Source organism: Musca vetustissima, unplaced genomic scaffold (assembly GCF_032173495.1).
Source record: "Musca vetustissima isolate MV318-11 ecotype Yass unplaced genomic scaffold, APGP_CSIRO_Mvet_v1 utg81133, whole genome shotgun sequence".
Classification (NCBI taxonomy): Eukaryota; Metazoa; Arthropoda; class Insecta; order Diptera; family Muscidae; genus Musca; species Musca vetustissima.
In genome coordinates, this window is record NW_026883284.1 from 35508 (window position 1) to 48175 (window position 12668).

The 12668-nt window shown below is 36.5% G+C and overlaps 1 protein-coding gene across 1 annotated transcript; it reads right to left on the minus strand.

The window, feature by feature from the left end:
• Positions 1-2377: 2377 nt before the first annotated feature.
• Positions 2378-10917, minus strand: LOC133330127 (uncharacterized). Its single transcript, XM_061538601.1, has 2 exons — positions 10776-10917; positions 2378-3079 (listed from the first exon to the last, which is right to left on the minus strand). Exons 1-2 carry the CDS (start codon positions 10845-10847, stop codon positions 2378-2380), a joined length of 774 nt encoding a protein of 257 aa, XP_061394585.1. The 5' UTR covers positions 10848-10917.
• Between the last annotated feature and the right edge of the window lie 1751 nt (positions 10918-12668).

The window sequence follows — 12668 nt, forward strand, 5'->3', positions numbered from 1 at the left end:
ACAATTTCAGCGAATTCGGTTGAAAAACGCGCTCAAGAACCCAAAAATATCGAAAATTAGGGGGTACCCTTATATAGGAGCTATGCCTAAACGTGGACCGATATATCCCATCTTCGAACTTGACCTGCCTGCAGACAAAAGGCAACCCTATGCAAAATTTCAGCTCCCTATCTAAATTCCTTCGGAAGATAGCGTGATTACAACAGACGGACAGACGGACGAACGGAAATGGCTAGATCGCCTTAGAATTTTATCCTTATCAAGAATATATATACTTTATAGGGTCGGAAATGAATATTTCGGTGAGTTACAAACGGAATGACAAAATTAATATACCCTCCATACTATGGTGGAGGGTATAAAAATAAGATTTCTATTGGATTGTCTGACGTAAGTAGCAATGTAATTATGTGTACTAAATTTGGTACAGTATGATACAGCTGACATTCTGAAATTTGGAATTAAAATTACTGTTGGAGTGGGTATGGATGTAATTATACCCTACACAACTATGTTGTCAGGGTATTATAGCTTTGTGCAGCCACAAAGACCCACCTTTAAGTATACCGATAGTCAAATCTCGCCTAGCTGAGTCGATCTAGACATGTGTGTCCGTCTGTCCATTATAATTTGTAAGCACGATACAGGCCACAGTTATGGACCAATCTTCACGAAATTTTGCATGTAGGAAGGGTCCGGCCCAATGAAGACGCCTATAGTTTTCGGTGAAGTTGAGTATGCAGAACATCACATATTTTACAAGGTGAAGGGGATCTGACCAAATACTTAGAGCGGTTGTTTAGATGATGATCGGTCAATATTCCGAGGGTCAACTCAACCAAAACCTAAACTGACAATTTTTTTTATTTTACGGCGTAAAAATTCACTTCAAGAAAAAAATTAAAAATATGCCAGGGTTAGAAAGTGAAGTTATTGATCTATAATCGGTAAAAATGGTGCAAATATCTCGAAATATTGCCCATGCTCAGAATATAGAACCGCAGAAAGTTTGATTTTCGTGGTAGTTGTGTAGGGTATCATATGGTCGGCCCCGTCCAACTATACTGCTCCGCTCACTGGTTTTGGAAATGTTTTAGTTATGAATATTAAATGCTACTAAATTGAATATAATAGACTTTAGGTGAACCAATTGAGCTGGTACCATATTATTGGAATTAGTACTATAACATTGGAATTAGTATTTTTTTGGAGTGTTAAATTGAGTTATATTGACTTTGGAAATTCCTACTTATGTGTACTAAATGTTATTAAATTTGGTACAATTTGAAGTTTTAGCTGAACCGATGGGGAAATTGGGAAATGTTATATCTAATGTAATGTTGAGGAAATTTATGTTAATGTGTACTAAATTGTACTACATTTGCATTTTGATTTAGGTGAACCAATAGAGCTCGAGTCGTGAAACTTGGAATTAGTTTGGGGAATAACAACAACAGGATTACAAAAATATTAATATTGGTCCGGGTAGTCCCGAAACACGTGTTTCAACTTGACTTAGTTTTCTGTTTTGTATCTTCAGGGAGCAGAAAGTGCAAGATTTTTGCATGCGAAGTGTCGGTAAGTTGGGACATTAGTTTTTGGAGCATGAATAATCTACTACGTCATACTGCAATAACATAGTTCTCATAGAAAGCTCCCAACTGTTTCAAAGAATTTCGAATGCACACCACGTGGTGGAGGGTATATACAGTTCAGCCAGGCCGAAAATGGCTTAAAATTAGTTGAGATAAATAAGAAAACTCTGAAAAGAACGTTAATTTTAAGATGTATGCTAAATAAAGAGACGAATTATATGAAAAGAAAATTTCCGTCCTGTTTAGAAATAAGCTAAATGTGACTAAAACCTTCAAATTTAATATATGTGTATGCACAAATTCTTGACAATGATGATCAGACACTGTGGGCAGAAAGTTTCCTTTTTAAGTTTTTTTAAGGTAAGTTAAATTATTTTTTTTAATTATAAAATCAATTTATTTATAATTTTTAACGTTTGTTATTTTTATTAATTTCAGGGAGTTTTTTGGACGGCGAGAAAAAAAGACGCGTTTCGTTGGCGGTATAATTCACAACAAAACATTTTATTTCATTCTATTTCATTATCCTATTCTTCTACATCTAACTTAATTGTAATTTTACATACTATTTTAATACTAATTATTACAACCAAGAAATTCACATTATGTTTACATTAAAATTAATTCATTAATTAAAATTCAAAAATAAATAAAACAAAAATCAAGAAAAATATATTTTAAAAATTCAATTTAGCAATAAAACTGCTCCAACATTCTGCCCCCATTGAATGGCTGCAGGACTTCAATAAATCGGGATTGGAGCGAGCTTCCGTATTGGCCTCTTAAATGTGCCCGTCTTTGTTTTTATTTCCGCCACCCTGACCTTTCCGTCTTGTCCCTCGGTGACGTTGAGTATTCGGCCGGTTACCCACTCTTGAGGTGGCAGATTGTCCTCGTGCACGAGGACTAGTTGACCGACCTCTATGTTGGGCTGGGGATTGTGCCACTTGGCCTTGTCCTGTAGTCCTAGGACGTAATCCCTCGACCAAGCCCGCCAGAACCTCTGCTTGAGAGCGGAGAGCATCTGCCAGCGCTTGCAGTACCTCTCCTTGTTGTCGCTGTCTTCTCCGACGGATTCTGGCGGCAGCGAACGCAGACCCGCTCCGATTAGTAGGTGCCCGGGTGTCAGAGCTTCTCCGTCGTTGGGGTCTGGAGACAGCGGTGCTATGGGGCGACTGTTTAGCACCGCCTCTACTTCTACGAGCACTGTGACCATCTCTTCTTGCGTCAGCAGCACTTTGCCGACAGCTCGTAGAAGCAGGAACTTCGCCTGTTTTACGGCAGCTTCCCACAGCCCTCCGAAATGAGGCGCCCTCGGAGGAATGAAGCTGAACTGCACGTTCAACGAGGCAGCGTATTCCTCCACGGTTTCTCGGCCTGCTAGGAACTTCTCCTGAAGCTCCCTCAGCTCTCTGCTGGCTCCCACGAAATTCGTCGCGTTGTCGCAGTAAATCCTCTTGGGGAGCCCACGCCTCGCGGCAAACCTTTTAAAAGAAAGAATAAAAGCATCAGAAGATAAATCAGACACTAATTCTAAGTGAACCGCTTTGGACGTGAAGCAAACGAAGACGGCTATATACATTTTGGTAGGTGGTCTTCCGCGTATTTTTAAAGTAATATTTACGGGACCACAGAAGTCTACGCCTATTATTAAAAATGGACGTAAAGCTCTCACTCTATCAGTGGGAATATTGCCCATTATTTGGGTCATCAGCTTTGGCTTGTAGCGAAAACAATGGATACAATTCCGAACTATTCGATTACATTCTTCTCTGGCATTGATAAGCCAAATTTGCTCTCGAGACAATGCAACTAAGGCTTTCGTACCAGCATGGCAATTATTAAAATGTAAATTATTTAAATATATTGACACAAAATGATGCTTTTTAGGAAGTAAAAGTGGAAACTTTGTGTCATGGGGCAATTGTGCATTTAACAGTCTTCCACCTACTCGAAGTAAAGAAAATGTCCGCTTACACTCAGTGAAATCGTGGATAAATGGTGTCAATTTCTGGATATTGGATTTTAAGCATATTGACTTTTTTATTTTAGAAATCTCTTCTGAGAAACTCTCTTTTTGAACTGCCTCTACTAATTTAAGAAAAGACCAATTCAATTCTTGAGCTGTAAGACAGATAGATTTGGATATCTTTCGTTTCTTAACTCGATCGACAAATCGGAAAACATATGAAACCACTCTGAGAAGTTTTTTATATGATGAATGGTCATTTATTAATTTCAAAAGAATGTTCTCAGAACATTCCTTATCTGTCTTACTATTTGAGGTCAGTAATACTTTGGATTTTCTTATTTCCAATGATTTTTGCTCCTCAGTCAACTCGAAATGCTTGTTGACTGGCCATTTTGACATATCGTCTAACAAAAATTTAGGTCCTTCAAACGATATTGATGATTTAATTTCATCTACACTGCATCCTCTCGACACAATGTCGGCTGGATTCTGTTTAGTTGGCACATGACGCCAAATACATTTTTCTGACCATTCTTGAATTTCTGCGACTCGATTAGAGACAAATGTGGCCAGAGAAGAAGGATGGGTTTTTAACCAGTAGAGTATAATTTCAGAATCAGACCAAAAGTATATTTTTTCAACATCAAAGTTCATCATTGGTTTAATTCGTAACCACATATTTGCCATGAGATGTGCTGCTGAGAGCTCCAACCTCGGAAGAGACATAGTTTTGAGGGGAGCTACTTTAAATGTTAGCAGCCTGCAAGATACTCCATTAGAGTCCTGAGAACGAATATAGAAACAACATCCATAGGCACGCATCGATGCATCTTGAATTTGGATTCTAGATAAACATTCGTGTTTACGAATCTTGGGATTTGAATCGTGTCCAACTTTGAAAGATTGAATTTGAAATCTTCCCAGACTGAACTTGGGAATCGATTCATCCCAGTCTAATTTATTAATCCAAAGTTCTGCAATAACATTTTGGCTTTGGTTATTATTGGACACAAAAGGCCGAGGGGATCAAACAAACATTGACAAAAAGTAGCTTTCAGATCTTGGATCGTTTCTTGGGGCCCAATTACCCAATGCCCTTGCAGTCTCGGAATCCGAGTGTAACAACTTTTCACTACAAGTTGTTTGATTGTCCTCGTGCACGAGGACTAGTTGACCGACCTCTATGTTTAGCACCGCCAAATACATTTTTCTGACCATTCTTGAATTTCTGCGACTCGATTAGAGACAAATGTGGCCAGAGAAGAAGGATGGGTTTTTAACCAGTAGAGTCAGAATCAGACCAAAAGTATATTTTTTCAACATCAAAGTTCATCATTGGTTTAATTCGTAACCACATATTTGCCATGAGATGTGCTGCTGAGAGCTCCAACCTCGGAAGAGACATAGTTTTGAGGGGAGCTACTTTAGATTTAGCTGTTAGCAGCCTGCAAGATACTCCATTAGAGTCCTGAGAACGAATATAGAAACAACATCCATAGGCACGCATCGATGCATCTGAGAAACCATGAATTTGGATTCTAGATGAAACATTCGTGTTTACGAATCTTGGGATTTGAATCGTGTCTAACTTTGAAAGATTGAATTTGAAATCTTCCCAGACTGAACTCAAACGCATGGGAATCGATTCATCCCAGTCTAATTTATTAATCCAAAGTTCTTGCAATAACATTTTGGCTTTGGTTATTATTGGACACAAAAGGCCGAGGGGATCAAACAAACGTGAAGATATTGACAAAATGTGTCTTTTAGTAGCTTTCAGATCTTGGAAGCCTCCCTCTATGTAAAATTTCAAAACATCGTTTCTTGGGGCCCAATGAATACCCAATGCCCTTGCAGTCTCGGAATCCGAGTGTAACAACTTTTCACTACAAGTTGTTTGATTGTCCTCGTGCACGAGGACTAGTTGACCGACCTCTATGTTTAGCACCGCCAAATACATTTTTTGACCAAATTTCTGCGATCGATTAGAGACAAATGTGGCCAGAGAAGAAGGATGGGTTTTTAACCAGTGTATAATTTCAGAATCAGACCAAAAGTATATTTTTTCAACATCAAAGTTCATCATTGGTTTAATTCGTAACCACATATTTGCCATGAGATGTGCTGCTGAGAGCTCCAACCTCGGAAGAGACATAGTTTTGAGGGGAGCTACTTTAGATTTAGCTGTTAGCAGCCTGCAAGATACTCCATTAGAGTCCTGAGAACGAATATAGAAACAACATCCATAGGCACGCATCGATGCATCTGAGAAACATGAATTTGGATTCTAGATGAAACATTCGTGTTTACGAATCTTGGGATTTGAATCGTGTCTAACTTTGAAAGATTGAATTTGAAATCTTCCCAGACTGAACTCAAACGCATGGGAATCGATTCATCCCAGTCTAATTTATTAATCCAAAGTTCTTGCAATAACATTTTGGCTTTGGTTATTATTGGACACAAAAGGCCGAGGGGATCAAACAAACGTGAAGATATTGACAAAATGTGTCTTTTAGTAGCTTTCAGATCTTGGAAGCCTCCCTCTATGTAAAATTTGAAAACATCATTTCTTGGGGCCCAATGAATACCCAATGCCCTTGCAGTCTCGGAATCCGAGTGTAACAACTTTTCACTACAAGTTGTCTCATTAAAATCTGGATGATTAGAAAACCATTTTGTGAGATTTAATCCCGCTGAACTGAGAATAGTTGTGACTTCATCTCGAATTGTGAGAAGACTATTCAAATCAGCAGAACCAGTCAATAAATCATCCACATAGAAGTCGTTGCTTATAACTTTGGCACCAATAGGCCAAGTCTCTTTGGACAAATCGCTCAAATGGTTTAAGCAACGAATTGCTAGAAATGGAGCGGACGAAGTACCATAAGTGACCGTATTCAATCTAAAAATTTGCAACGGATCACTTTCGTTTTGTCTCCAAAGGATCAAATGAAAATCTCTATCTTTTTCGTCGATTAAAACTTGACGATACATTTTCTCAATATCTGCTGTAATTACGTATTTATGTAAGCGGAATCGAAGTAACGTTGAGTACAACTCTTCTTGAATGGTTGGACCTACCATCAAGAGATCATTGAGTGAAACATGTGAAGATGTTTTACTCGATGCATCAAAAACGACGCGAAGTTTCGTAGTTGTACTTTGAGGTCGGAAAACACATTGATGAGGAATGAAATAATGTGGGTTATTAGGAACTTTATTGTTGGTTTTTTCCATGTGACCTAAGTCAAGATACTCTTTCATGAAAGAATTATACATTTCTTTAGATGTGACGTCATGAGAAAGTTTTCTTTCCAATGCCAGAAACCGCCTTTTGGCTGTTTCAAATGACGAACCCAAAAGTTTCACATCTTCTTTGAAAGGTAAAGACACTTGGAAGCGTCCTGACGATAAACGTCGAACATATTTTTGGAAATGTTCCTCACATTTTTGATGTTCCTCAGACCGAATTTTAGCACAATTATTTGGAATTTCTTCCAACTCCCAGAATTTCTTAACAATTGCATCAATAGTTTCATCATTTTCTATGGCAACATTCAAGTGACATACACCTGAATTCGACCCCTTTGACTCATCGTATTTGCCAGCTACGATCCAGCCAAGAGAAGTTTTTTGCAGAACCGGATAACTCGGATTCGATTTGATTTGGCCTACACAAAGAAGTTCGAAGAAAACTTCAGCACCAAGTAATAAATCCACTTTACGAGGTTCATTGAAATTAGGGTCTGCCAGCTCTATATTTTTAGGAATATTCCAATTAGCAGTGGAAATTCTCTTATCAGGTTGAAGACTTGTTATAGAACTCAATACCCAGAATGTAGATGAGAATTGGGTTGAATTGAGTCTCGACATCACAGACAGTTGAACTTTATTTTTGGAAATGGAAATTCCTTCCGATATGCCAGTTAAATTTAACCTGCCACTTTCCCGTTTTATTTTAAGCCTTTGTACCAAGTCCTCGGTTATCAAATTAGGTTGAGAACCGGAATCTAAAAGAGCTCTAGCCAGAATATATTTTCCTGAGCTACTACGGACCTTCACTAATGCTGTGGCCAACATTACGCCTTCATTCGACGATGAATAGTTGACCGAAGCGCTAGACGTAGAAGGCTGCTCTTGATCAGAAGCGTATCGATGTAGTAAGAAATGGTGTGAACCACCACATACTCTACACTTCACTCCTGAATTGCATTTGGCAACAGTATGACCTTTTTTGAGACAATTAATACAAGCAGGGACATCTTTAATGAATTCAAATCTTTGCAAAACTGGTACGGCAGTGAAGGAAGTACAATTATTTATATTATGCTGTAAAGATCTACAGAACACGCACTTTTCTGAAGATGGTTTCTGTTTAGAAACTGAAAGTGACGTTTTAAAGTTCCTTTTAGGCTGATTATCAAACTTTGGTTTATTAATTTTGGGCCTTGCACCAGAAGATTCTTCAGCTGATATGTGCTGATATCTTTTATTTAAAGCAGCCTCGCAATCAGACCATAATGGGAGCTTCTCGAAATCAAGCTGTTCTTCCCATTTGGATTTAGTGATTGGATCGACCTTTGACATAACTAAATGAATTAAAATGGCATTCGTAATTTTTTTATCGTCACCAATAGACAACAGCGAATCATAAATGGCAGAAACCGTGTCAATCATGCTACGCAAAGCAGAAGCTGAAGGTTTAGGGATCTCAGGAAGATCGAAAAGTTTAGCAATATTATCGAAAAATATCAAACAATCATTATCATAAACCTTTTTCAGACTAGCTAATGCCTTGGGATAATTTTCTTCAGAAATCTGAAATGCTCTTACAGTACCGAGAGCTTCATCGGACAAGCATGAAATTAAATGGTTGAATTTTTCTATGTCTGTCAATGTCGGATCTGTGTGAACTAAATTTTCAAAAAGACTCATAAAATTTTTATATTCGGAATATTTTCCACTAAATTTAGGCAATTTCATGTTTGGCAATCTAGATTGATGTGATTGGCCACAAAAAGAAGTTTCAGGCATACTACTTCTCCTATTTTTAGACAAAATTCCTAAAAATAGGGACTTTGCCGTAACGCATAAGTCTTCTAGTTCACCTCGATCATTATTATCGGGATCTAGAATGTCAAGTTCGGATTGCAATCTCATTGCATCATCAATATATTTATTAAGAATGTCTAAGCGACATTCTAGTTCAATTGTATTGAACGAAATTCTCTTTTCTCTGAAAGAAGTTTTAATTCTTTCAATATTTTCAATTACCTTTTCTTTCTGTTGTTTAATGTTGGCTACTTCCGTATCGGGAGTGCTTTGGTGCTTCTTACCACCAGCCATTATATTCAAATAATTTGAATTAAATTTAAACAAAAATGTATTTACACACTTATTATTAGTGTAAGGTAATGAACTAGTTTATTTAAAATAAACTCTCGCTTTTATCAAAATTTTATTCAATGTCAGCTTTCAATGACAATTTAATTATTATTTTAATTAAACTGTTTGGTTTACGAATGTTAACACTCAAATTTCAATATTTCAGAAATTTTACAAAAATTGCGTCGTCTATAGCACCCTTAATATTGATGTTTCGATAACTATCGATAACACTGTTTACTAATTGGAGTAACCGAATACAAGTAGTCAATTACTCACGAAGTGTTTAGCACTATTAGAAACTAATCAAAACAAAGAAAATGAAGTGAAAAAAGCACAATTAAACAAATAAATTTAATAAATTAAACCAGTGAGCGGAGCAGTATAGTCGGACGGGGCCGACCATACGATACCCTACACAACTACCACGAACTCTAACTTTCTGAGGATGTTTATTCCGAGTCTGAGTAATATTTCGTGATATTTGCCCCCTCTTGTCCGATTAGAGGTTAACAACACCTCTTCCTTACTATTTTCGAATATTCAGTACAGTCCTTCTAATTACTTGTCCAGATTACCTTCACGGTGGGTTGTGTTGTGATTTTTGGATTATACTCTACTCGAAAACACACAAAAAATTATATTCTCCGTCCATTTCATCCCAAAATTTTAATCTGATCATCACCGAAAATTATAGGCGTTGTTCTTGACCATAACTGGAACCTCATGAACAATTTCAAAGCCATCAGCGCGATATTTCTCCCTCTAATGTGGTAATGGGTTACTAAATAATATCTGAATACGTAAGAACCTGTAAATATTTGACTGTAACTTCCACATCTGAGTAGATACATCACTATATTTGGTATCAATTTAAAGGCAAACCACTCCTTTTGGATATGCTATCAACTCCTGGGGTCTACATCCTCCAGGAGTAAATATATATGCCATAGAATACAAATTTTGTCACTTTTCACACAAAAGTCAGGGTCCATTTGACCCGCTAAATATTGACCGATCTTTATCAAAACATGCATGCTTATTCTCTGGCCCGATCCCCTTCTCCATGCAAAAATTCGCGGTGTTTGGGCCATAATTGCGGCCTCTGGAGCGACCAGAAAAACCGACAAAAATTTAGTATTTGGTCCATTTCATCCCCTAAATATTAACCGATCTTTTCCAAAAACAATAGGGGTCTTCATTGGCCAGAACCCATCCTACATGCAAAATTTCGTGAAGATTGGTCCATAACTGTGGCCTGTATCATGTTTACAAATTATAATGGACAGACGGACGGAAACGGACACACATGTCTAGATCGACTCAGCTAGTCGAGATATGACGATCGGTATACTTAAAGGTGGGTCTAGGACCAATATTTCGCGGCGTTACAAAATTTGGGGCTGCACAAAGCTATAATACCCTGACAACATAGTTGTGTAGGGTATAAAAATATATGTTAATTTGCCGAATTCTAATATTTTGTTTAAAATTAGTTTCACTCGCGAATGTATTATGAAATTTGTTTTCGCGGATCAGTGTGGTGCTACGAATGTTTAATATTCCAACGAGTGAAATGGCTGACAAAGCAAAAAGCGGAATAAGAAAAGGCAAACTTAATTTATATGTAATGATTAAGTTTGTGTTATCTTGCCGCGAAATCAAGCCAAAACGATTCACAAAATATATATAAATTGAAATATCAAGCGTATACGGATAATCTGTGTGAATTTTGATAAAATAAATTTTGTTTAACAAATTCTCTAACACTGAGTAATTTACAGGTTAGGATTCACACAAATTATATCCAACGCTGTTACCTGTGAATCAGAATCACTCTCCTGATTGTTGTGTTTGCTTCTGCATAAACGGCAATCACAGCGACGGGGCATCTGGATCTGATGACAGCAGCAAGTTTTTGAGGAGAGTATTTAATTTATTTTCTTTATTTAATTGTTTTTTAATATTTTTTGTGTTCTTTTCTTCTTCTTTCTTTGCAGTAGCTTGGCAAAGATGTTTTGTAAAAACTTAACAAAACACACCGACACTTTATAATCCCGGGTTTCGGCACCAAAATGTTCACCTTTATTTTAAGGTAATTTTACTTTTAATTCTATTTTTTAATTATAAAATTAACAATTATAAAAACAAATTCAATTCAAATTAATAAAACTGCTCCAACAAATGTATTTAAATAATTTAGGATTGAAAAGTTGTGTTTTACAAAAGAAACCCCTAAATGTTGTCTTGATATTATAAAACACATACTTGCAATTACCCTGCTTGTTCTGAAGGTATAGTCTATTTTAGGTTTCAGTATACTATAGTTAAATCGATGAATGTTAGTGCCGCGATTGACTTGATCCTGTCCTCCAATTGTCAAGGATGAATAGGCATGTAGATTTTATGTGTTAAAACATCTACACCGACATTGTGGCTTAACTAATCCCCCTTGATTTGGATTCATCGACAATGGAAACTTTTTTCCTGAAAGATCTCACCTAATAAGTTCAATTTATGTTTCTTATATTTTCACTAAAATATTTATATACTAACAGTTCTATTATTCGAAACGAGTGATTAGATTTTATAACTTGCAATATGGTTGGCTAAGGTTAACATGTTCCCAAACAATCTCACAGACATCCAACAACAATGAACTCATTTTATCTTTTTGTTTTTTAGTTCCAATTATTTACACAAATTATAAGTGTAAATGTAAACCTCAAATATTAGTTCAATGAAATGTAAATTGAATGTAACCACATACCTTGTAATTATCTATATTTAATTTGCATTTCGTTGAATGTCTGAATAACAATAAAATTGCAACTGAAATATTAATTTTCGTAGAATTTTTAATTGAAATGTTTGTATAATGTCCAGACATTTCTAATTATTTGTTGCATTTACTTTGTTGATTTTTGGTCTTTTCTTTAATGAATATTTTAAAATGTCTACTGAAATTGATAATAAGTGGCTTGTCTTGAATTGGATATAAATTATTATGTAAGAGCAATGGTAATTTTAAATGAGATTGCAAATCTTGTGTCTCCAACTATCCCAAAAATTAAATAACCAAAATCTAAGAGACTAACATCTTTTGGGTGATGTTAGAACGATTAAGAGTACGTAATAATTCTTTTAAACGTAAGATGTACTGCATTAAAAAGAAGTCAAATCGTAGTTATTATACCCTCTGTTATGAGGTGGACCTTTAAAATACGTAACATCTATCAGAATTTTTTAGTGGCGCCCGGCGGTTAGAAAAATCTCTGCAAAACTCACAATACCGAAAATGGTCAATTCACAGAAATGACGAAATCGACAAAGATCACGCACATCAAGTGAATTAAGTTATAAAGTACTTTCAATTAATATCTGGGGTTAGGAGCTCTAAAGTTAGCACAAAGGCCAAGAGCAATGTAGCAAGTAGCAAGAAAAAGATTTAAAGAAATGTGTACACAATAACGTGTATAACTTGTGACGTGGTATGAAATTTCCGTGTATAATTGTGTTTTTATACCCTACACAACTATGTTGTCAGGGTATTATAGCTTTGTGCATGTTTGTAACCCTCGAAATATGACCCACCTTTAAGTATAACGCATATCTCGACTAGCTGAGTCGATTTTTGTCGGTTTTTCTGGTCGCTCCAGAGGCCGCAATTATGGCCCAAACACCGCGAATTGTTGCATGGAGAAGGGATCGGG